This window comes from Pongo pygmaeus, chromosome 8 (genome assembly GCF_028885625.2).
Source record: "Pongo pygmaeus isolate AG05252 chromosome 8, NHGRI_mPonPyg2-v2.0_pri, whole genome shotgun sequence".
Lineage (NCBI taxonomy): Eukaryota > Metazoa > Chordata > Mammalia > Primates > Hominidae > Pongo > Pongo pygmaeus.
This window is the reverse complement of record NC_072381.2, coordinates 71594301-71619907: the sequence shown is the minus strand read 5'-3', so window position 1 is coordinate 71619907 and position 25607 is coordinate 71594301. Positions and strand designations below refer to the sequence as shown.

General features: G+C 52.4%; 1 protein-coding gene across 3 annotated transcripts in view; it reads left to right on the top strand.

Annotated features, from left to right (window-relative positions):
* ADAMTS14 (ADAM metallopeptidase with thrombospondin type 1 motif 14) overlaps positions 1–25607 on the top strand; it is an 87304-nt gene that overhangs the window by 41459 nt on the left and 20238 nt on the right. For 2 of the 3 annotated variants that reach the window (XM_054435482.2, XM_063669915.1), the window contains exons 5-12: positions 12883–12966; positions 13691–13838; positions 15812–15917; positions 17447–17590; positions 18730–18862; positions 20239–20352; positions 22397–22545; positions 24525–24700. In XM_054435482.2, coding sequence (XP_054291457.1) covers positions 12883–12966; positions 13691–13838; positions 15812–15917; positions 17447–17590; positions 18730–18862; positions 20239–20352; positions 22397–22545; positions 24525–24700 — 1054 coding nt within the window. Of the gene's footprint in view, positions 1–12882; positions 12967–13690; positions 13848–15811; positions 15918–17446; positions 17591–18729; positions 18863–20238; positions 20353–22396; positions 22546–24524; positions 24701–25607 lie in introns of all 3 variants that reach the window. The other variant, XM_054435481.2, reaches the window with a different exon arrangement.

Below are 25607 nucleotides of genomic sequence, written 5' to 3'. Positions count from 1 at the left end.
GAGGAGATCTGGTTCCTGGGATGGATGGTCCCATTGTGCTCTCAACCCAGGGAGGAGGGGGCAGAAGCCATTAGTGAAGCACCCAAAGTTATCTGACGAGGCCCTGGGCACTGCTGTCAGGGGCAGCTGGAGGGACAGTCTGGGTGGCCTTGCCTCCCATGTGTCTTTTGCACTGACCTGGGGAGGTGCTATGGATATTCCTGCAGCTTCAGATGATGTGACCGGGCTCCCTGCTCAGCCTTTCCGCACACGCTGCTGGGCGCTGTCTTTCTCTGTGCCTGTGTGTGCATCTATACTGGGTCATCTTCCTTAAGACTTCTTCAAATCTCAGGACTAGAGAACCATTTGAGCACTTTGAAGCATAAAGGGGTAGTTGTTTTCAGCATTTAGTGAGCACGTGTTGTGTGCCTTGTATCACAGACAGACTCCCATCCTAGAAGTTTTGGTCTGGCTGCAAAAACAAGCCTTAGTCCTGTGGAATAATCAGGGAACCATTGAGAATGGTACCAGTACCAAGGAGCTTAGAGGGGGTGCTGTCCCTGTGGGGTTGTGGAGAGAGGAGGGCTGTCTACAGGGGCTTATTGCTGAGCCTGCCTTTGGGGAGAGGGCAGTTTGGAGAGGAGAGGGCATGCGGGCCAGGGCGGCAGATAGCACAGCAAGGTCGTGGGGATAGGGTTGAGGAAGGAGACCCAAGTGTGTGGCAACAGGTGACAGAAGCCTGCAGAGACCTCCCTGGCATCTAGGTGTGGCAGGATAGCTGGCGAGGCAGCAGCATGGACTGTGGCGTAAAGAAGAGGCATGAGAACAGCTCCCCATGGTGGCATCCAAGGTGGATCCGCAGGTTTCCAGGGCCCTTTCCTGGCCTAGGGGTGATGGACCAGTTCTCGGGCGAGGACCCCTTTGGACATGGGGAGATTGGGGAACCTCCTAGGGCCTGGAGCTGGAGCACAGGGAGGGTGAAAAGAGAGACAGAGAGGCCCTTTCATCATTTCTTCCCAACCAGGTTGCAGCCAGAAGCTTCCAGTCTCTGTTTCCTCTAGAAACTCTCTTGGCAGCCAGCCTGTCTGGATGATAGGTGCCTGGTCCACCTCCACTCCCCACCCTGCCCCACCTGGCTGACAGTACATAGATGTTGAGGTGGTTGCCGGGACACTGGCTAGCACCTCTGCCAATTGTAGGGTCCTACCAGCTCTGACCTGCCTCAGAGCCCCTTTCTGAGCCTGGGGCTTGCTCAGATGGCCTGTATAGAAGAGCTTGGCGCCTGTTTTAGACCTGGGAGGTTTTGGCACAGTTGGCTGTCAGATCAGGGCCTTGGTGGCCTCAGCCTGGAAGGGTGGCATTTTGTTTGCCCTTGACACGCATTACACATCCATCATAAAGCCTGGTTTGGAACACCACAAAAACTGCTTTCCTGCTGACAGAGAGCGTGGCTTTGCCAGACATTCTCCTTTTGGGTAGATGAAACTCTAAGGAGCTCATCCTCCTTGACATGAAGCAGACAATCCTCTTCTTCCCTCTCTTTTTGGTCTTTTTCTCTTCTTTTATGTCTCTTCCCCAAAACTGCTTTTGCTAAAAGTAAAAAAACTCATTCACTGTAAAGCAGTAGTTCTTTTATTTTATTTATTATATTTATTTTATTTAAAAGTTATTTTATTTTATTTTTTTGAGACGGAGTTTCACCATTGCCCAGGCTGGAGTGCAGTGGTGCGATCTTGGCTCACTGCAACCTTCGTCTCGTGGGTTCAAGTGATTCTCCTGCCTCAGCCTCCTGAGTAGCTGGGATTACAGGCGTGCCACCACACCCAAGTAATTTTTGTATTTTTAGTAGTGATGGGGATTCGCTCTGTTGGCCAGGCTGGTCTCGAACACCTGACCTCAAGCGACCTGCCCGCCTCAGCCTCCCAAAGTGCTGGGATTACAGATGTGAGCCAAAGTGCCCAGGCTTTTTTTTTTTTTCCTTTTAAAGACAGGGTCTTGCTTTGTCACCCAGGCAGGAGCACAGTGGTGCAATCATGGCTCACTGCAGCCTCAACCTCCTGGGCTCAAGGGATCCTCCTGACTCAGTCTCCTAAGCACCACAGGTGAGTGCCACCATGCTTGGCTAATTTTCTTCTTCTTTTTTTTTTTTTTTAATTTTTAGTAGAGACAGGGTCTTACTATATTACCCAAGCTGGTCTTGAACACCTGGCCTCAAGCAATCCTCCTGCCTTGGCCCCCCAGAGTGCTGGGATTACAGGTGTGAGCCATGGCACCCACCCCAGCAGTAGTTCTTAACCAGGGACATTTGGTAATGTCTGGAGATATTTTTGGTTATCACAGCTAGAGGGGATGGGGTGCTACCGGCATCTAGTTGGTAGAGGCCAGGGATTCCACCAAACTTAAAATGTTGGGGGAGAACAGCTCCCCCAACTGAGATCATCCACGTCAAATTGTCCGTTGAGACCCCCTGACCTGTGGTATTAGTTCTGATTGCCACACACAGGAATTTTCAAAGCAAACCCACTGGGCAGAGAATGAGTGCATCACAGAAGGAGAGTGCTGGGAATCTTGGTGTGAGAGGTATGTGATAGTGAGCACCTTCCTGCGAAGAGAGTTTTATGGTTCACACAACACTTCTGCTTTCGTGGACAGCATCTCACTCCACAAATACACACACACACACACACACACACACACACTTTTTAGAGGTAGGGTCTTGCTTTGTCACCCAGGCTGGAGTGCAGTGGTGCAATCATGGCTCACCATAGCCTCCACCTCATGGGCTCAAGTGATCCTCCTGCCTCAGCCTCCCAAGTAGCTGGGACTACAGGCATGGCTGACTGTGCCCAGCTAATTTTTAATTTTTTTTTTAAAGAAATAGACAAGGTCTTACTATGTTGCTCAGACTGGTCTTGAATTCCTGAGCTCAAACAATCCTCCTGCCTCAGCCTCCCAAAGTGCTGGTACTATAGGCATGAGCCATTGTGCCTGGCTGAAATAAGTTTTAAACTAACAGACGCCATTGATCAAGCACATGCTATGGGCCAGGCCTGGTTTCAAAGGCTTGACGTCTGTTTTTCCCCTCCACTCTCCTGCCTCTGCAAGCTATGTTTCCTCCACACCCACAGATGAGCAGGGTCGAGCTCCAAGAGGTAAGACCAGGCAGTGGTGAGACGTGGCAGAGCTCGACCTTCACAGGCCTCCACACTGCCTCTGTTTACACAAAAGCTGCCAGCCTGGGGCATCAAGGCTGCTGCGTTTCACAGATAGGTTGTGGGGGATAAATGCTGAGCATTGTGGGCTTGTGAAAGGGACTCTGTTGGGCTGGGTGGGTCCATCCCTGTGCACCCTGGAGCCACTCTGCACACGCAGCCTTGGCATGAGGTGGGCTGAGCAGCTGGATCCCTGGAGCACCACCAAGACCAGCCTGTAGGTTCCAGGAGCTCCAGAGACAGTCACCCTTTAAGAGGTGTGCTGATTAAAAGGCAGCTAAAAGTGCTCACTTGGAACCCACACCAGCCCTTTAAAATATAGGGCATGATCATGAGCTTGGCAGAGAGGGGAGATGGAGCAGCTGAGCCTGCAGCAGCTGAGAAAGAAGTCAGGAGACTCAGCACTCTCCTTCCACTCCCCTGAGAGCAGCCTCATCCTCCAAGACCTTAAACACCTCACTAGTGACCTCGGAGGCAGGGCCTACCAATGTGGTACGTGGCATAAAATCATGGGGTATCTGACCATCATGGAGCCTTAGATTTGATGAAATATGGCATACATGTGAACTTGTCTGTTTGTACACACCTGAGCATGGCATCTTGGAGAGGTCTTAGTGTCCCAACCCAGGGTAAACCAGACCCAGCTCTGGCTACTGCGAGGGCCAGCCCTAGAGGGCTGGGGAAGGCAGAGAGCTCAGGTCACAAGTAGTAATATATTGCTGTTAAACATCCACATACATGCACATGTGTACACACATACAACACAGGTACCCACACACATGCACATGCGTGTACACCTTTAATATGGGTACCCACACACATGCATATACCTGTGCATGTTTAATCACCCACATGTGTAACACAGGTGTGTTTGTGTAGATACATGCACCCATGTGTACCATACCAAATTAAATGTGTGCATACAGACAAGTTCACATGTGTACCATATTTCATCAAATCTAAGACCACACTGATGGTCAGATACCCCATTATTTTATGTCCTTAAGAATGAAAAAGTGTTACCAATGAAACTCTGTTCATCACTTAGCATTTTTACTGTAGGCTTATTAGAAGAGAGCTTTTTCTCTTTTTTCTTTCTTTTCTTTTTTTTTTTTTTTTGAGATGGACTCTCGCTCTATCACCCAGGCTGGAGTGCAGTGGTGCGATCTCAGCTCACCACAACCTCCGCCTCCCGGGTTCAAGTGATTCTCCTGCCTCAGCCTCCTGAGGAGCTGGTATTACAGGTGCATGTCACCATGCCTGGCTAATTCTTCTATTTTTAGTGGAGATGGGGTTTCACCATGTTGGTAAGGCTGGTCTCCAACTCCTGACCTTGTGATCCTCCTGCCTCAGCCTCCCAAAGTGCTGGGATTACAGGCGTGAGCCACCACACCCAGCTAGAAGACAGCTTTTAACCTCAGTTAGACTTAGGTCTTTATCATATGTTACTCTTTTTTTTTCTCTTTTCTTTTTTTTTGAGATGGAGTCTTGCTCTATTGCCCAGGCTGGAGTGCAGTGGCGCGATCTCGGCTCACTGCAAGCTCCACCTCCCAGGTTCACGCCATTCTCCTGCCTCAGCCTCCCGAGTAGCTAGGACTACAGGTACCTGCCACAATGCCTGGTGAATTTTTTCTGTATTTTTAGTAGAGATGGGGTTTCACCGTGTTAGCCAGGATGGTCTTAATCTCCTGACCTCGTGATCCACCTGCCTCGGCCTCCCAAAGTGCTAGGATTACAGGCTTGAGCCACTGCACCTGGCCTATCATATGTTACTCTTATACACACACACATAAGGCAACATGAACAGGTGAAGAGTTCCCCTAACTTCTTCACATTCAGAGCAGTGCCCTTGCAGGTCACATTTCGGCATAGTCAGCATAGTCGTCAGTGTGTGACCTTTCCATGCAGCATTGTCCTGCCTGCCATCGAGAGCAGGGGTGGTGCCACCTGAGGGCTCCACTGGCATCCTTGGATTTTTGTACAAGCTACAGACAGCATCCTGTGGATTTGATGCTGGAGCCAGATTGATTTTACTGGAAGGTGTCAATGGGAGGTTTTCAGACAACACCCAGGATTCACATTCCTGCCTCTGATAGTTTGTTACCTGAAATGACGAGGGCTGTGGTTGTGAAGCCACCAGAAATGACAGAGGCTCTTGCTTGCACTGGCAGTGACAGTCACCCCTGGGCTGCCCCCTGGCCAACAGTGATTGTAAACATGAAAAAGAGGAGCCTGTTGGACTCAATAGGATGCAGCATGTGTCTTGGGGGCGCTGGGGGCTGGAGCACGTGGTCTGCAGAGTCACCTTGTGCCTTGTGAGAAGGGCCAGGGTTGCGTGCCAAGGGGCTGGTCCAGGGCCTGAGACTCCATGTTGCTGTCGTCTCCTTAGGACTGAGAAAGGACAGGAGGGGTCATTGTGGCCATTCCTCTGTCTTCAAGCAACGTTGCCCACATCTGTCCAGGTTCAGAGGCAGTAAGTAATCAGGGAAGGCGCATGAGCAGGTCAGGTTTTCCAAGGCCTGGGCTTGTCCTCTGACCATGACTGCTGTCCTCAGGCAGCTTCTGTATACCTTTGGGCCTGCCTGTATCCCTGAAAACAGGGATAGCATACCATTCTCCTTGGAGGTCCTTGGAGAAATGGCTGACTCTGGGACTAGGGCAGGGAATATGCAAGATGACCCCGGAGCATCTCCTAGAGCCAGAAAGTAATGAAGTGTTAAAAAACATACCCTGAATCCCCAAACCATGGGGGTGTGTTTATGGGACACAGGAGCCAACTCAAAGAGCTCTCAACCACCAAAGCTGGGACAATTTGAGCAACAAAACAAATCACAGAGAATTATAGCCCAAGGTGTAAAATAGATAAAAGTCCATACTGATAACAAATGATAGAATAAATAAACGAAGAAGGGACAAATTTCCCATGCAGAGTAATTCCAGTTTATTCACATAGAGACTCCGTCTTCAAGGAGATGGATTTTAACTCCCCACTCCCTGGATGTGGCCGCACATAGTGACTTTCTTCTCAAGAATTCAGTATGGAAATCAGGGAGCAGAGGGTAACTTTCAGTGAAGAAACCTGACAAACAGTCCCTCAGATGGGTGATGAAGGCCAACAGCAACAGTGATGAGTCATGCTGGTATCATGCACCCTTGACATGGCCTGATGAGGATGCACCTTACCCCTGTGGGCTTCCTCCCCGATAGCCCCTATCTAACCATGAGAAAACCATCAGACATACCCTAATTGAAGGACACAAAATACCTGCTCAGTGCTCCTCAAGACTTAAAGTCATCAAAAACCAGAAGGCGGGAGAACCTGTCACAGAGAAGAAACAGAGCAGAGGGGCTAAGGAGACAGGAAGTTTAAATGGAATGTAGCACCCTGGATGGGACCAGGACATTTGGGGGAAATTAGAGAAATCTGAATAAAATGTAGACTTTAGTTAATAACAGCATGTCAGTATTGGTTCATTAACTGTGACAACCATACCATAGTAATGGAAGATGTTAACATTTGGAATAAACTGGGTATGGGGAGTTTCTGTACTATCCTTGCAACTTTTAGCTGAATCTAAAGTTATTTTAAAATAAAGTTTATTTTTAGAATAATAGGAATTCCAGGCCATTCGCTGCGAGGATTCAGTGAAGTGATGCGGGGAGGCGCGTGTGGGCTGTGCCAGCCATTAGTGGCGATGAGTGTTCCGCTTCTGTTTGAGCGCGGGTGGGCTTAATACCCCCAGGGTCTTGCTTTTTCAGCACTGGCCTCCACCTCTCCCTGTTTAAGACCTGCCCGAGCCTGGCTACCAAGCGGTGGGTGGACCTTTTACAACCATCTTGAGTTGTAAATGCTCCTTATTCTCTCTCCTGGGCCAGAGAAAGCCCACCCCAGCCACCCTGCCACAGAAACTGGTTCTGGACAGCAGCTGAGTGTAGTGGCTAAGGAAGCAGGCCTGAGAGTCACAGAGATCTGAGTTGAACTCCTGGCCTTCTCACTTCTAGCTGCGTGGCCTTGGGCAAGTTACTTACCCTCTCTGAACCTTGGATGTCTTGCCTATGAGAGAGAAATAATTCCTCTCCCCATAAGGTTGTTGTGAGGCTGTATGCCAAGCCCTTGGCACAGTGCCTGGAACACAGTAGGTGCTTGGGGAGTAGCAGTGCCTCCCTCCGGTCCCAGTACCCTCTACCATCTTCTCTTGTGCTGCTTTTTCTCCCCTTGGCCAGAGAGAGTCCTGACCTTTGCTTGTTTTTCTGGTACATACCCAGTGGTTATCTCAGGTCAATATGTGGTGCTGAATCCTAATGTAGGGGTCCTGGCAGAGGTGACTTTGAACTTGGCGCAGAGGTGACTTTGAGCTTGGCTCAGAGGTGAGAAGCAGGGAAGCTGAACACACTGCTCTGTTCTGCCCTGTGGGTGTGCCTCGTAGCCATCCTGCCTCGTGCCCAACCATGGGAAGCGATCCGTGATCTCCCCTCAGCTAGCTCCTTGGCCTCACCTCTGGCATTTGGGAGGCAGCCATGGAGGGCCAAGGCAGACAGGGCCAGGTCCTGGGTGCACAGCCAGGCTGGAGCCTGTCAGTGAGCTGCCTGTGCATGTTCCGGAGCAGCTGGGGTCCTGGCCGTGGTGCCACGTGTCACACGGCCTCTGCAGTTCTACCAGACATGGCAGCCCTGTCCAGCCACCTTCTTGGCCTGTGCAAAGTCTCAGGCAGCTTGAGCCAAATCAAAGACGCTGAGGTCCCTACTCAAGGGCTGGGGATGGCAGGGGTGTGTGCAGATGAGCGTACCAGGGCCCCAGAGGACTGGAACAGGGGACTTGGAATGGAAGGGCTAACTCCACCTTTTTTTAATGGGGGAGAAAGGGAATAAAATAAAAGCAGTTTATTTTTATCGTCTTATTTAGTATAAGAAAAGTCCCAACTGTTTCTCATTGCCAAGCTCCTTTTCTACCACAGCCTCAAAACTCTTCACTTCTCCTTGTGCTTTAGGCTTCCTTTTTGGGATCATTTTCCATCTTCCCTGCCATTCCTTTAGTGGGGTCTGTGTAACAGTTTTTGTTTATCTAATAATGTGTTCATTTCATCATGGTCCTTAAAAGATGGTTTTGTGAGTTCAGGATTCTAGATTGATGGTTTCTTTATCTCGGTGCTTAGATGGTGCTAATTCAGTGTTTTCCGTTTGGTGAGTGATCTCTATTCTCTTTGACGGAGGTGTGCTTACAGGGAAGTCCATAAGAGACTGCGGTCACTGTCTGCCCCCAGGAAGGGAGCAGACATGCTCAGTGAAACTGCCAGCAGGAGACTTAAGGCCAGCAGAGGATGTAGATGGGAAGGCTGAACAGGGCTCATGCCCCAGGGAACTTTCCAATGATGAAAAGCTCCCCACTACTGGGTGCATGTGAACACTGGCTGGGAAGAAATTCCCTGTCAGATGGAGGGGGATGGCTTAGCCTGTTTGGGCTGCTGTAACAAAATATCCTAAGTGAGTAGCATAGAAACAACAGAAATTTATTTCTCACAGTTCTGGAGGTTGGGAAGTCCAAGATCAGGGCACCAGCAGATTTGGCAACTGGTGAGAGCCCACCCACTTTCTGTTTCATAGACGGTGACTTCTCACTGTGTCCTCACATGGTAGAAGGAGTGAGGGGGTCTTTCAGGGGCTTCTTTTATAAGGACACCAATCCCATTCAGGAGGGCTCTGCCTTTATGACTTAATTACCGCCTAATGCCCTATCTCCTAATACCATTCCCTTGGGAGCTGGATTTCAACATATGAATTTTGGGGCAACACCAACATTCAGACCAAAGCAGTTGACTTTAGTTACCTTGGTTGCCAGTGACCATGGGGTTCTCTTGGTGGTTCCACGTGGCTCTTGCCTTCCTCTCCCCTGCTGCAAGCCTCTGCCCCTCTCCTTTTAAGGGCCCACAAACTTCTTGGTCCAGGGATCGTTCCAGCTCCTCTGCTGAGACTTCCCTGAGCCCTCCTGCCCAGACACTATTTCCCTTTTCTCCAGATCCTGGAGCTGGGTCCGGGGGAGTGGGGGCCTGTGCTGCAGACCTCAGGACACCAGGCACCTGAAGCCCTTGGTCTCGGGTTGCTTCTTAGTGGTATCTCCAGATGGGCTGTCCCTTTCTGTTTACATGGCATTTGCATCTAGGCCAGTTACCAGGGAGTGGGAAGTGGCATCAGGGGGCCTCACCCCACCTCCTGCCAGTGTTGGACAGATGAGCTGTGATTCTATCTCCTGCTCAGAGAGGCAGCAGCCCCCTGCCCAGTCCCACTGTAAGGACCTCTCAATGTCCTGAGCTGGAGATGGCAGCTGTTGGAGCAAGGGTTGTTGGAGGCTTTGATGAGTGGGTTTGGCCTGTTGAGTGAGGTACAGAAATGAGTAATATGGCAGGATTCTGGCAGCAATTCACGTGGTCTGCCCTACAAGAGAGACACATGGAGGCAGGCAGTAGCCCTGGGCATTTCCAGATGCCCTGAGGCCCAGCAGATGCCCCCGCTGAATGTCCCAGTGACTCCTTTCTCCTGCCCCCGGGATAACTGATGGGTTTACATGGGTATGCGTGGGGCACAGATGTGGCTGTGCAGAGCGTGCATTGCCTGTGATCCTGTCCTTAGTCTGCTTATAGTGCACTCAGGGAGGTCAGCAACACTTACCCACCCCGGTACAGAAGGAAGGCCATGATCCAGTGTTGGAGGGGCTGGGAAGTAAGGGTTACTTAAGGGTCACCCTACTGCACATCCATGATCATCTCAGCGATCAGCAAAGACTCCTTAGTTTAGAATTCCACCAGGGAGCCTATGTGTGTGTGTGACTGATTGGGTGCCCCCCACTCCACCCTGAAGTCCCTCGTAGGATAAGTCTAGGGTGTGTGGATTGAGGAGGACATTGTCTCTATGCATTGGAGCACTTTACTCCCACTGGGGAGGGGAAGAGGTTGGGAAGGAAGCCCTGCTGCTCGTTGGACTATTGTCATTTCTTGTGGTGGGCGTTGGCATTGTTCCTTGTGGTGGGGTGTTGGCGGGGAGCTGCTTTACCACAGCGGGTGCTGGTCTTTGGTCTTGCTACTCAATTGGATCCAGATATGGGTGCCAGGAAGACCCGTGGTGGAAGCCTGACACTGGCTGCTCTGAAGTCTGCCCATTCATGAACTGGGGCAGCTGCCAGTTCTGGGCACTGCAGAAAGTGGCTTGGGACTGGGGCTCGGTGATGCACGCAGCTTCTGCTGCCCACAGTTTTGTGCTTACAGCCTGGCTCCCTCCTTGGCTGGCTCAGAAGGGCTTTGCTGGCAAAGCGTACATCTCCTGTTCCCCTCCTGGCTCACCCCTTGCCATGGGACTGTCACGCCTGTGTGGTTGGGAGTGCTATTCCTCTTCTCCATGTGGTGGACAACGGTTGCTTTGTGGGTTGTAGGTTGATCACTTTGCTTTTGAGTGGAAAAGAATTGATGGCTGAAGGGCATGGGGAGATGGAAGTAGTGAGAGCAAGACTATGCATGGAGCTCTGGCCCAGCTCCTAGGAAGCCACGTGGGCAGGAGGCAGAGGCTGGGTTCCACTTCTGCTGGCATCACCTCCCTAACCGCACCAGTGGCATCACATCCCTGACCGTGCTGGTGGCATTGCATCCCTGACCACGCTGGTGGCATCACATCCCTGACTGCACTGGTGGCATTGCATCCCTGACCGCACTGGTGGCTTCACATCCCTGACCGCACTGGTGGCTTCACATCCCTGACCGTGCTGGTGGCATCACATCCCTGACCGCACTGGTGGCTTCACATCCCTGACCGCGCTGGTGGCTTCGCATCCCTGACCGTGCTGGTGGCATTGCATCCCTGACCGCACTGGTGGCTTCACATCCCTGACCGCACTGGTGGCTTCACATCCCTGACCACACCAGTGGCATCACATCCCTGACCGTGCTGGTGGCATCACATCCCTGACTGCACTGGTGGCATTGCATCCCTGACCGCACTGGTGGCTTCACATCCCTGACCGCACCGGTGGCATCACATCCCTGACCACGCTGGTGGCATCACATCCCTGACTGCACTGGTGGCTTCGCATCCCTGACCGCACTGGTGGCTTCACATCCCTGACGGCGGCAGTGGCATTTTTTTGTAGAGACAGGGTCTCACTATGTTGCCCAGGCTGGTTTCAAAATCTTGGCCTCGGCCGGGCGCGGTGGCTCACGCCTGTAATCCTAGCACTTTGGGAGGCTGAGGCGGGTGGATCATGAGGTCAGGAGATCGAGACCATCCTGGCTAACACGGTGTAACCCCATCTCTACTAAAATTACAAAAAAATTAGAAGGGCGTGGTGGTGGGCGCCTGTAGTCCCAGCTACTTGGGAGGCTGAGGCAGAAGAATGGCGTGAACCCAGGAGGTGGAGTTTGCAGTGAGTCGAGATCGCACCACTGCACTCCAGCCTGGGCAATAGAGTGAGACTCCACCTCAAAAAAAAAAAATGAAATCTGAGCCTCAAGTGATCCTCCTACCTTGGCCTCCCAAAGCACTAGGATTACAGGCATGAGCCACTGTGCCTGTGCCCGGTCGAGATTAGGTTTTTAAATGTATTGAATAATGTTCTATGAAACAAGCAACATAGAAACAGTATATTCAGTATGATTCCAATTTTGTAAAATAAGATGCATGCATGTACACGCGTGGCAGGATGCAGGTTAACTGTGGTTATTATAAGTCTGGCTAATAGTAGTGTCGGTGATTTCGTTTTCTTCTTTTTTTGTAGTTTTCAATTTTTGTTTCTAGTGAGGTGTTTTGTATTCATAAACAAGGTTATTTAAAACAAAAAAGCTGGAGTATCCAATGGGACCACTCAGGAAATGGGTGTCCCCAGGAGAGGGTGAACTCCCTGTCCTTGGGGGTGGACAAGCAGAGGCCGAGTGTCTGCCTCATGAACACTGTTCAGGAGCTTCCTAGCAGAGGAGTGCAAAGGGCTGGATTCTTTGATGAGCTGTGCAGGACACTGCCCCCACAGTCCCGGGCCTGTGAGAGAAAGGAATTATTTAGAGCAGTGCTCCTCAAACTTGCCCATGCCTGCCAGTCAGCTGGGGATCTTGTTCAATTGCAGATCCTTATTCAGGAGGCCTGGGGTGGGGCCCAAGACTCTGCATTTCTCACAAGCTCCCAGGTGCTGCTGCTGCTCCAAGGTCCTGGAGTATGTCTCCTGGAGGAGTGCCCACTGCTGCCTCCCCAGGGCCGGGGTACTGTAGGGCAGACATTATGCCAGTGGCAACTGGAAAGGTACACAAGGATGTTAGGGCGAGTGGCCTACGGCAGGAATGTTAGGTTGAGTGGCCTGTGGTTCTCTGAGCCAGGTGACATGTCTGGAAGAGGCTCTCCAGACATGGAAAGATGAGTCTTGGTCAGAGTTGCTGAGTTTGAGACCAGGCCCTCTACACTGTGGCTTTGTGGAAAGAGCTCATGGTTGGGATTACATGGTCTAGGATGTGAGTCCCAGTTCTGCAGCTTGTTAGCAGCGTGTCCTTGGGCAGGTCATTTTGCCCCCTCAGCCTCAGTTTGTTTATCTGTAAAGTAGGATAAGTATCTTGCCTGATAAGGTCACGGCGGGGATACCATATGTTAGGTACCTACCCCAGTACCTGGCATACAGTAGGCCTGTGATGAATGTTTCCTTCCCTTAAACTGTATTTTCTTCCTGCAGGTAGATGAGATTTACCACGATGAGTCCCTGGGGGTTCATATAAATATTGCCCTCGTCCGCTTGATCATGGTTGGCTACCGACAGGTAAACCACCTTGTCAGCAGTCAGGGTTTGTGGGGAGAAGGGTTGTGGGGCCAGAGTGTTGGACCAGCAATGGTGTGGGCTGGAGGGACAAGCATCCAGGAAACTTTGTTTCCAGAATCAGAACTTGAGGCTCTTAGAATTGCGGCTTCAGTGGTGGAGCCTTTGGAAGTGGTAAGCAGCGATTTATGGGTTCCTACAATCTGAGAAACTGATGATTCCACACCTTTATCACTGGGAGATCCCTCTCCTTGGGGAAACTGGGGCTTACAGTGGGGAGGCCACTGAGACAAGTCATGTTATGGTTGAGCCCTGGTGCCCTGCGCTCTGCAATCTTAGACCACCAGTCACCTATTATTAAATGGGGGTAGCAACCAAACTTTCCTGTAAGGGATATTGTGAAGATTAAATAAAACAATGAATGCAAAGTATAGAGGAAATGCTCAGAACAGCACCTGCCTTGCAGGTTAGTTGAAGGGATTGGAAATTGTGTGTGAAGTTCCCAGCAGAAACGCATCTCAGCATGGTGCTTGGCATGTGAACATCCCTGAAAGGAGGCAGGGCTGTGTGCCAGCAGCAGCTGAGTGGGGACAGCTGGTGATCTTGGGGTGGGTCCTGTAGTCCTCTGGGCCTTAGCGTTCCCATCTGTAAGTGGGAGGAGAGAGGCCTGCTGTTTCCAGGGCTCTGACCCTCCATGTGGCTGTTGGTGCTCTCCTGGCCCCTGCAGTCCCTGAGCCTGATCGAGCGCGGGAACCCCTCACGCAGCCTGGAGCAGGTGTGTCGCTGGGCACACTCCCAGCAGCGCCAGGACCCCGGCCACGCTGAGCACCATGACCACGTTGTGTTCCTCACCCGGCAGGACTTTGGGCCCTCAGGTATGCAAGGTACTGTATTTGCCATGGCCAGGTGTGTGCAGCACGCAGGGCAGACAGAGGCTGGGCCTGGAGGCAGATGGGCTCTCTTCCGGGGCCCACCACACGGAGGTTTGAAGGGAGAGGACCTGGACAGCCGAGGGCGAGCTTTGCAATGGTTTATTGGGACCGTGGGAAGTAGAGGGGTCCCTACTCTGGTCCCCGATATTTTGGTGGAGGCTGCAGGCAGCTATGAGTGGTCAGGCCCTGGGTCCTAAGATGCTTCTCCCCATACTGTGTCCTTCTGTTCTCATTGCAGACTGTGGGACACCTAGGAAGGGGCTTGTGTGGGCTGCAGAATAGGAAGTCTGTGCTCTGCCTCCAGCTCCACACCTTGCTAGCCCAGTGGTCCGAGATCTCTTCATCTCCCTGGGTCCTCCCAGTTGTAGAATGGAGAACATCATAATATTTGCTTTTCCCCATTCCAGGGCTGCTAAAGGCCCCGGGGGTGCATGACATGTTTGTGACAGAGTATTGACAATTGTAAGTACTCTGCAAGCATGCAGCTTTGATACCCATATGGGGAAACTGAGCCATGGGGTGGTGAAGAGACTTGCCCATGTGGTTTAGCAGACAGGAGGCAGATGTGAGGCTCAAACTGGATCTCCAGGTTCCATGTTGAAGGCTTTCTATTTTTTTCTGCTTTAATGCTGGAAATCAGTTGGTCAGCCCTGCCTACCCAAAAGATTTCTTGTCTTAATGACTGAAGCCCCAAATGTGGTTTTACACACCACACACACACACACACACGTACAGACACACACACACATACACGTACAGACATCCACACACATGTACAGGCCCGTGTGCACACAGACACATGCACACATGCAAATAGACATAAGCCAGTGTGTACATGTACAGATATACAAACACACACGTATACACGGACACACAGAGACACTGCATACATGTAGGGACACAAAGACACATGTGCATGCATGCACAGGCACTCACATAGACACAGACATGCACACACATGTATATCACATGTAGAGCAAATCTCAGCCTTCCAGGACAACAGAGGCCCCAGAAACCTCCTTTCCACTCAGCCTCTTGTTATACTCCCCAAACCATGTCAAATAAAAGAATATTTCAGCTCCTCTAACATGAAGGAATAGCTCTGTCTGGGGGACTGCAGGCCTAGGCAGGGACATGCCCTTTGTCATCTCCCCCACCTTGGAGGCCCCTAGGACACAGGCCTCATGCATGGTAGTGCTTAGCCAGTGCCGACCCCCCCTGCACTGCCATGATTCCTGTGTAGCCTGCCTGCATCTTGGCCTGTGTCCTCCCCACCTCTGAAGAGTTGTCTCAGCTGTCCTTCACTGCCCTCCATCAGCCATTCCTGGTCCCCCTCAACTCCTTCCAAACCATTCCCTTTCCCCTTTCTCCAGCTCCCCCGCTGCACCCTGGCTTGCTCCTTGAATTCTAGCCCTTCCAGCCCATGCCTCATCATGTGACCTCCCTGCCAAACCACAGTTCTTTAGCTGTTGCGGTGGGTGGGTAGGGGGGTGTCGTGGGGTCAGGGGTAGGCTTGGATCTGAGTCCCCTGTTTTCCCAGTAGTACCTAACATAATGCTGCCCCCAACTCCTGCATAGAAAGCATTCGGAGCTTGTTTGCTGATTGACTGTGGGACTGGAGGGAGGCGTTGTGGAAGTAGTGTGTTTGCAGGCCCGGGTGTTCTCTGGTTTAGAGGGGCGCTGATAAACCCTGGGAAGCTGCAGACCGAGAGGGAAGCCATCAAGCCCTAGGATGTGAGGGTGGCTTGGCCCAGGTTTGTTCGGCTGCAGGTGGGACTTTGTGAGCATCCTTCTTCCTCCAGGAATGTCCCCACTCCAAGCACTGACCAGAGGTCTGGGCTGGGCACAGACCACAGCGTGTCCTGCCTCACCTGCCCTCAACCTCGCTCTCCACCTTTTCTCTCTCTCTTTGGCAGGGTATGCACCTGTCACTGGCATGTGTCACCCCCTGAGGAGCTGTGCCCTCAACCATGAGGATGGCTTCTCCTCAGCCTTCGTGATAGCTCATGAGACCGGTCACGTGTAAGTGGCAGCAGCAGGGTAGGCGGGACTGGCAGCTGTGCCATGAGCTCCAGGGAGTTCTGTGGCTGTGGGAGGATTTGCCCAGCTTGGCCTGGTCCCAGTGTCCTGGGAGGTGTCAGAGGAGCTGGCCTGCCACTGAGGCATGGCCTCCTGCAGTTGCCAGTAGAGGGAGGCCCTAACCTGAGTTGGGAGGAGCCAAGGGGCTTGAGTAGTAATTTGGGCCTGCCTTGGGCCCAGCCTCCAAATCCCAGGGCCATAGGGGACCAGATGTGGCCCTGCCTTTGGGTGGGTCAGTGGCAGTGTCCCCATCACACGCAGAGGCCTGCTCTCTCTGGGTGGTCTTGATCTCTGGCTTCCCTCCATCACGTCCACATTTGAGGCCTTTCTAAGACTTGATCCAGCCCACCCTGATACTCAGCACTCATTGGAGTGCTGGCCTGAGCCCACTGTAAACAGGTGCACTTAGAGCTTAGGCAGTGGGCCAGGCAGAGGCTGGCTTGCCTGATCTTAGGGCTTTGGGTTTTGTTTAGAGTGTGTTCATTCATTCAATATTTCTTGAGCACCTACCATGCACCAGGCCCCATTCTAGGAATGAGGCTACAGTGGAGACCAGGACAGAGAAGCCCTCAAGAGGCTACATGCTGGGTGGACACAAATGAGCTACTGTTCAGTAGGTCATGCCATGTCACAGGGGCAGAACCAAGGGACACCATCAGCCGTGTTAGATTTTATCCCAGCTCTGCTCCTCCAGGCAGGTGGGACCTCCTCTCCACACCTGCAACATGGGGCTGACACCAGGGGAACCTCTGAGGCCCCTCCCTGTGGAGACACAAGGTCAAGCTTATAGGGCTGTGTATCTGCCTAGCAGTCAAAGACAGACGCAGCCATGTGGGAATGTTTAAGAACTTAGAATTCTTGGGATTTGGCATTAATGACTAATTGTGAAGAGCAAACTTTTAAATGTAAACTGTTATTATGGTAGGTGCCTACCATGTGCAAAGCTCTGTGCCCAGCCTTGCAGAGTCTTGGAGAGACTCAAGAGGCAGGTGCTGACAGGGGCTCAAGAAATGAGGTTGAGTTGAGTTGAATGAAACCTGGTCCTTGCACTCAAAGGCCCTCAGTGGGAAGCCAGCGAATGGCTGTGAGTTTTTAATGGTGGGATAGATGGCTCCTGCTGTGGAGGTGAGCCCACAGGTGAGACAGCTAGGACCAGTGGCCAAGTGGGGCTTGATCTGGCCTTGGAAGCTGTAAGAACATGGGTGGAGCTCACAGAAGGGGTGGGTGTCTGGGAGTGGTGAATAGTGGGAGCGAAGGCTTGGAGGGCAGGATGAGCCCCGTCCCAGTGGGAGCAGCCTTGGAGAAAAGATTGGTCCTCCCCACTGCATGGTTGGAAAACTGAGGCCAGAAAGAGTGATCTGAGCTCTGGGTCAGGACAGGGTCTCCTGCTGCTGGCCTGCCTGCCTGCCTGCCTGCCTTCCCGGGGCAGGCCCCTGGGATGTATCAGGACTCCTCTGTCTTCCCCATTCCAGGCTCGGCATGGAGCATGACGGTCAGGGGAATGGCTGCGCAGAAGAGACCAGCCTGGGCAGCGTCATGGCGCCGCTGGTGCAGGCTGCCTTCCACCGCTTCCACTGGTCCCGCTGCAGCAAGCTGGAGCTCAGCCGCTACCTCCCGTAGGTCATTCCTGCCCTCAGAGTTGGGATAGGGGAGCGTGCGATCTGCCACTCTGAGCAGACATCACACAGCTGGCTGGCTTCCCCAAGTCTCCCCTGGCTTGACTTTTCTGTGACTCATCTCGCCTCCCCGCCAAACCTGGCCTAAAACCTACCCCATTAGCATCGCAGGTGGGTTAGTCTAGTGTTGCAGAATGTGTTCAGGTGACCACTTACATAAAATTCTTATTAAAAATGCAGACCCCCTGGCTCATGGAAGATGGTAAGTTAGATTCTGCTGGGGTTGGGTCTAGGAATCTGGATTTATCAAGCATTGCAGGTGATACTTATGCCTGCTGAAGGTTATGAGCCACTGGGCTGAGGCTGGGGCTCTAAACCCAGTGGCTCCTAACGACCCCTTTGAACCCACCTGGTCCCAGCACCCAGAGCTGCCCGGGATCGACTTCTCAATGGATGAACAGTGCCACTGTGGCTTTCCCCCAGGCCCCAAGGAAATGGGTATGCTGAGGAGGGAGCTCCTCCTCTCCCCATTCCCATCCTTGGCCCCAGCAGCACACTCCAAATTCCGGCCTGGCTGGTCAGCTCCTGGGTCTTCAAGGATGTGCAGGTACAGAGCAAGTGTTAGACTCAGGACTTCGAGGCCTGAGAATGGGAGGCCAAGTGGATTTGGATGGGGGCAGGTGGAGGCAGAGATATAGTCACTAGCCCCATACAGGAGCTGGCCAGGGCAGCTCGCCCAGGGTCCATCTTGCATGGTAGGCTTTTCTCCTTCTTTCAGTACAGAGTGAGTCCTCAAATTGTCTATGAATCAACCATTAGTCTTGGCCATATCATGTCCCTCTAAGGTGGGCAAAATGACCTCCTAATCCAGCTGCAAGCTGACTATCTAATCCCAGTCTGGGTACCCTTGCCTTTGGCTGCAAATGGAGCCCTTCCAGACATAGTCACTGGTGGGAGTGAGGTCCTGAGTGAGGGGCTGCTCAGGGCAGCCCGTCCTCCCTGGAAGAGACAGCGCTGGGCACAGGATAGCAGGTGCAGATTCTTGCAGGCCTTGCTCATGAAAACCCCAGCCCCTCGGAAGGGAAAGCCTGGGACTTCCTGCTGTCGGCCTGGCTCACCTTCCTTGTCTCCACTGGCAGCTCCTACGACTGCCTCCTCGATGACCCCTTTGACCCTGCCTGGCCCCAGCCCCCAGAGCTGCCTGGGATCGACTACTCAATGGATGAGCAGTGCCGCTTTGACTTTGGCAGTGGATACCAGACCTGCTTGGCAGTAAGTAGCCATCCGGCCTCTGCCAGGTGGTTGGGGGCCAGGGCAGTGTCTTTCTGTGGCCCAGGCTGATCATTCATGAGGCACCTTCCGCCCAGCTGGCCAGTGGGCCTGGTGATGGGCCCACAGACACAGTGCCGGCCACCATGCAGGGATGCAGAGTGAACACCTGTGGGGGCAGGTGGACACAGTGGCTTGGGAATGCATTAGCCCTGGGAAAGATGGGAACAGCAGAGCAGAGAGGGTGGGCACCTGATGGGATACTGTCTGGATACTGCAAGGGAGCCCAGGTTTCAGATAAGGTGTTGGGCTCTGGCCTGGTGGAGCGGCAGGTCCCACACCCTCAGGGGATGTGCCAGGTCTTTCAGTCTAACTCCCCAACTTCTGCACCTGCACATCACCTCTCTCCAGGGCGTCAGTTCCACGCCCCTGCTGCCTGTGCCTGGACATAGATACAAGGGAGCATAACCTTGTCCCTACCCTGCAGGATGGGGCAGGGGGAGACTGCTGAGCCTGAGATCAGCTAGAGTCCTCTAGGAGAGGACCCAACAGCTGCCACCCAGGGCCCAGGCTGAGCTGTCAGAGAATGGGCCATCTCAGGGGTAGGGGGCTTTCTGAAGGGGGCAGGCTTTGGGGACCCGAGTGCTTCATACTACCCATCTAGGGAATGCAGCCCTCTTCACCTCCACGGAACGGGGAGCACCCCCAACCATGTGTGGACACCTTCCCCACTGTCTGGGACATGTGGTCTGACAAAGTGAGTTGTGGGCAGAGGACCAGGACATGGGATTTCAGGGCCCAAATGCTGTACTCGTAGGATGCTTGTCTGGCTGGCAGGGGATGATAAGAGGGAATATTAAGGAAACTATGGCTTTTCTGGACAATCTGAAACATAAGGTCATCAACCTTTGGCATGGCTGGGTATCCAAGTTACAGGGAGGTGGAGTCCCAGCCTCGTTGGGTACTGTGGTGGTGGGGGGTCTGGGCTGGAAAGCAGCGGTCCCCTCAATTCTCCCCATGTGCACAGGGCTCAGGGCAGGGGCACTGTGAACCTAGACCTCCCCAGAGCCTCGCACCTTAGTCTCAGCTCAGTGACAAATGGCCTCTGTAAAGCAGGGGAGGAAGGCCTTGGAGAGAGAATGACGAGAGCATGGGCCATGGCCGGGCTCTTTCTCAGTGCCCTGGAGAAAGGAGGGGTCCCTGGAGGTTGCTGGTACTTGGGGTAGAGTGAACTTGAAGCAGGTGAAGGGCTCTGGCTGCCTTCCCTGCAGTGCCCTGGGTGCCTGCACCCATCACACCCTCTTTTCTCTCCATCACTGCCCTTTGTTCTTGGACAAAGAGCCAGTCCAGTCTGGTGACCCCATTCCCTTGCCATGCAGTTCAGGACCTTTGAGCCCTGCAAGCAGCTGTGGTGCAGCCACCCTGACAACCCGTACTTCTGCAAGACCAAGAAGGGGCCCCCGCTGGATGGGACTGAGTGTGCACCCGGCAAGGTACCTGTGGGGTGTGCAGCAGGAGTGGCCTTCCTGGGGTGCAGGGCATCCATCACTGGCATGAGGGCAGATCCCAGGGCGAACCCTGACCCCTCCCTCCAAGTGCTTATATGAGATAGGGGTGGTGCTAAAGGACAGTGGTGAGCCCAGCGTGTGGGTAGATACACGTGGAGTCTTCCCATAAGCTCACCCTTTCTTCTCTCCCAGCCCACAGCCCTTTGTCTCTGTAATTGGCTGAGGGTAGCATGATCTCCTAGCCCATCTGACAGGAAGGCTTACTTCCATTTTACAAATGAGAAGAATGAGGCCCAGGCAGGTTAATTAAGGAACTTGATGCGGTCCCACAAGGAGGGATTAGCAGAGAAGGGATGCAGAGAAGTCTCTGTGTGTCCTGCCTACTCTCCCACCCCCATGCTGTCTCTGAGCATGAGACACACATGTTCTCCCCACACCAACCTTCATGAATGTCCTGTGTTTGCTCCCTCATGCACGTGTGGGTGCCAGGGCTTCATTTGCCCGGGGGACCCCGTGACTGGGTCTGAAACCCAGCTCTGCTCTGCTGCCAGCCCTGCCCTTGATCACTGTGGTGACCTTGGGCCATTCATTGAACTTTTCTGACTTGCCAAAACCTGACCAACCTCAGGGTTGTTCCGAGGTTACTGAGTCATGTCAAGGCACGTGAGAGAGCAGGGAAGAAGCCAGGTGCTAGGAGAGGTGGTTCCTCAGATCAGCAGGAGCCCAGCCCCAGGGCCACCCCACCAGCTTGCCCCCTGCCTCCTGCCCTAGCCAGGCTCCTCCTATTCACACCTGTCCTGCTGAGCAGCTCTGGGGCTTGTCCTGTCACAGGTGGATGGAACTTCCCCTGGCCTGGCAGGTCCTTGATGGGTTATAGCTGTTCCAGGTCTTTCCATTTCTTAAGTTTTCCCAGGTGTTTTCAAAGTTCCAGACCCTCCCCAGCCAGTTTCACAAGACAGTTCATCAGTGGTTCTCTATCTGGGCTGCATATTGGAATCATCCTGGGAGTTTTAAAACCCCTCCCGTAGAACAAGAAGTGACTGCAGATGAGCACAGAGGATATTTTTGGGGTGATAAAAATATTCTCAAATTGGATTGTGGTGACGATTGGACAACTTTGCGAATTTATGAAAAGTCATCGCGTTGCGCACTTGAAATGAGTGAGTTCTATAGTATGTAAATTACACCTCATTATAGTGCCTCCAAAAGTTCCTACCCCTAGTGATTCTGACTCAGTTGGTTTGGGGTGAAGATCAGGCATCTGAAGTTGTAAAATCTCCCCCAGGTGATTCCAAGGTTGAGAACCACTGAGTTCATCTCTTGGGAGATGAACTTTGCCCAGAGAGCTTTGTGCATTTTTTTTCATGCTACCCTACAGGAAAAGGGAAGGGAGTTTCCTGTAGTTGAGCCCTCCCTTATTGCCTGGCTCTGTGCTAAGGCCTGTATAGATATTAGAGCAGTCCCACCTAACAGGTGGGTAAACTGAGGCTCAGCAAGCTAAAGTAGCCACACATAGCTAGTATTGCTGAGCTGGGATTCAAACCCAGGAATCCTTCATGCATACACTCCTTCCACTGCATGCACAGACCTCCCTGCATGGCTGGTCTGCCTCCCAGAAGCACATCTCACGATCTCTGGAAGGTGATTTTGAGATACAGAGCCAAGATCAACTCTAGCTAGTGTGGGAAGATTGTGTCTTCTCTCCCCTATCAGCCTTTTATTACTCCCGGGTGTGCAAATAATTGCACATTTATTATCATTGTTCATCATAAGATCTGCCATTTCTGGAGGGCCTTGTATACTGGGTATGATCTCATCAGAAGATATGAGCAGGTGCCGTTACCCATGTTGTCCAGTTAAGGAGCAGGCCCAGAAAGGCAAGCCCTTTGTTTAAGGCTGCTCAGCTCATGCTAGGGGTGGGATTCTGCCTAAACCCAGGCTCCTGCTCTTGCTATCCCTTTTTCTGGCTCCCTGGGTGGGCTCAGCAGCAGCAGCCCAGGGTGACCTCACTCCCTCTGCTCTGCCCCAGTGGTGCTTCAAAGGTCACTGCATCTGGAAGTCGCCAGAGCAGACATACGGCCAGGATGGAGGCTGGAGCTCCTGGACCAAGTTTGGGTCATGTTCGCGGTCGTGTGGGGCCGGGGTGCGATCCCGCAGCCGGAGCTGCAACAACCCCTCGTGAGTGTGCTTGGCTAGGGTGGGGAGGGCAGGGAGCCCCTCCTCAGGGCGGAGGGGCTTGGAAGAGAAGGCACTGGGGAGACAGTGCAGGAGAGAAGGGCCCCTGTGGATGATTGTGTATGCTAATGCATGAGGACACAAAATTGTTGGTGGAGGCAGATCACTCCTACCTGCATCCACTAAGGACTCTCAGGTCTGCCTTCTGTGCGTTTGTCTGAACCAGTGGTTCTCAAGCTCATGCGCAGAAGATTCCCCAGAGTCTGGGTGGCCCTACTTCTTCATGCATGTAACAAGTCCTCTCATGACCCTGACCCTCTGGCTAAACTTTGAGAAACACTGATCTAAGCTCTTTGTTGGAAGAATCAATTTCCTAACTTTGTTTTCTACCACATGGAGAAAATCTCCCTTTAATTTTTCTTAACTCTTTCTAACATCAAAGCTCCTTCCCCTCTTCCCCACTCCCGAGTTTTAGCATTCTGGGGGAGATGTCCATTCTCCCTTCTCATCCCCTCTATAGGGATCTTCTCCCCAACTCCACGGGTTTGGGACATCTGAGCCCTAGTTCTCCATCTCCATCTCCAAGCAGAAGCAGCCTGTTTAGAACAGCACCACGAGAGATGGGGACTGACCAAGGCCAGCTGCGTGGGTCAGTTGACTCTAGGAATGCAGGAGTTCTGAACCCTCACAACGACAGGGCCTGGCCTGACCCCCTCACAGCACTGAGGGGTATGATGAAGACTGCGGAATCACAGAGTTGTAGGGTCACAGTGGCTCTGGTGTCCTCAGGAGTGGTCATTCATACTCTGTTATTTATCTCTAGGGATGGGAAACTCACTGCCTATTGAAGCAGCTGTTCCTTTGTTTTAGATAATATAGCCGTATAGTTAATATGGACAGCTATATTGACCTTCTACACACATGAACCAGAATGGACTGCTTTGTAACTCATCTGTCGGGAATACAAAGTCTGTGGTTATAGAAAAGCCCAGGGGTCCCTGTTCTGAGTAAATCACCTTGCAGGCATGACCGATAATTATCCCTTGGTATAATTGGTATCAAAGCTACCATTTATTGAGCTCCTGTGTAATAACAACTATTTTTATTTTATGAGGCTTAAATGAAATAATATGTGTGCACTCAGCACCATGCTCACACAAATTAAATACTTAATGAAAGACAGCTGCTGTTATAATAATCATTATTATAGTATGTCAAGCACTTTGTGCTAGGTGGGATGCTAAGCACTTAGGTACAAAAATCTGTGCCATTCTCCCACATGTCTATGAGTAGGGTACTGTTAATCCCAGTGCTTGGACACTTTGTATCAAGTCTTACCCAATCCTCTTGACTTAATGGAGAAGAGAGCATAGATGACTATAAAATACCTTTTCTTACTATTCTTCACAGACACACCAGGAGGTGTGTAAAATAAGAGGGATTATAGTCCCTGTTTTCAAGGGGAAATTAAGCCACAGCAAGGCTAAGTGGCCTGGCCAAGGTTGCATGGTCAGGACTTGGAAGCCAGCTCTTCTGATTCCAAATCCAAGTTTCTTTTACCACTCCATAGTTTATGATGATATTAAGTGGAAGTGGATGCAAATGGGAGTGGCTGAGTCGTTTATGGGGCCTACTCTATGCCAGGGCCTGCAAAACAGTTGAAGGCACCCACAAAGATGAATAAGATGGATTTTTCTTCCAGTCCAGCTGGAGAGGGTTAGTAGTCTGTACGTCTGTCTGTCACACTCACTGTGGAATAGGTGGTGTATGTCTGAAGGGTAAAGCAGTCAGGGAGGAAGAGGGATCTGGAAGGCTGAGCTCCACAGCCCCCACCCTGGGAGACATTCTCTGGTTTATGTCAGTGGAGGCCCTTGTCATGCTATTATGAATGGCTGAGCTGCTTCTGGTGGCTGTGTGGGAAGCCTGGCCCTCCCCAGCCTTCCCAGCCAGCAAGGTCACCCATTTCTCTATGTCTGTCCCAGCCCAGCCTATGGAGGCCGCCCGTGCTTAGGGCCCATGTTCGAGTACCAGGTCTGCAACAGCGAGGAGTGCCCTGGGCCCTACGAGGACTTCCGGGCCCAGCAGTGTGCCAAGCGCAACTCCTACTATGTGCACCAGAACGCCAAGCACAGCTGGGTGCCCTACGAGCCTGACGACGGTGAGCGGGCCCCACCCCCCTCCCACTCCATGTCCTTGGGCATCTGTGGGGGCTGCGTGTGCCCAGGCAGGGCCTCCTACGCCTGCATACACCAGTGAAGGTGGAGGGACAGTGGGGGTGCCAAAAGGGACACTGCAGTCAGCAGGCTCACCATATACCCTTGTGTAGGCCTGTTCTTGGCATACTTCTGGGGTCATCATCCCCATCAAGGCCATCCCTGATTTGTGTACTTATGACAGTTTTCTGGCAGATGCAAGGAAAGTGTCTTGAGGAAGGGACACTTCACACACAAGTGTTGCCATGGCCAGTAGCAGTGTTGGCTGTTAGGGTTGCCTGCCTTTCGTCTTCTGTCCCTACGTTCAGGGAGAAGAATTATACAGGTGCAGGCGCCCTTCTCATTGCATGACCAATGTCCTGAGGAGCTCAGTCCTATTACACGCTGTGTTTTTAGGTTTTACTGATTGGATTGTGGTTTCAGAAGAGTCAAAGAGATGATTTTCGAAGGCAGGCAGATAGGATCTGGTGGGATCTTCATACCAACTCTCTAGGCTGCCCTGGGGCATACACAGGACTTCTGGACTCCTGTAAAGAATCTGAATTTGAGGACCATAGTGGTGCCAGTTCCCATCTGTTTTTGAGTGTTTCCAGTGATGGCTCCATAGCGGCAGAGCATCCAGTGAAGGGTTGGGATTCGTGGCAAGTCAGAGCCTCGGCTGGAAGAGCCCTCAATGATCCTCTGATTCCAGCTTTTCCCTGCCAGCCTCTCCATGGGTCCTCCATGGACAGATGCTCATTCTCCATCACACAACTCTTGGCCCAGACAGCTCCCATCAGGACGGGCTTTCCTTCCCGGAGCCCGGGCTCCACCCCAGAACTGTCAGCTCTTCAGCTCTGGTCTGGAATGACA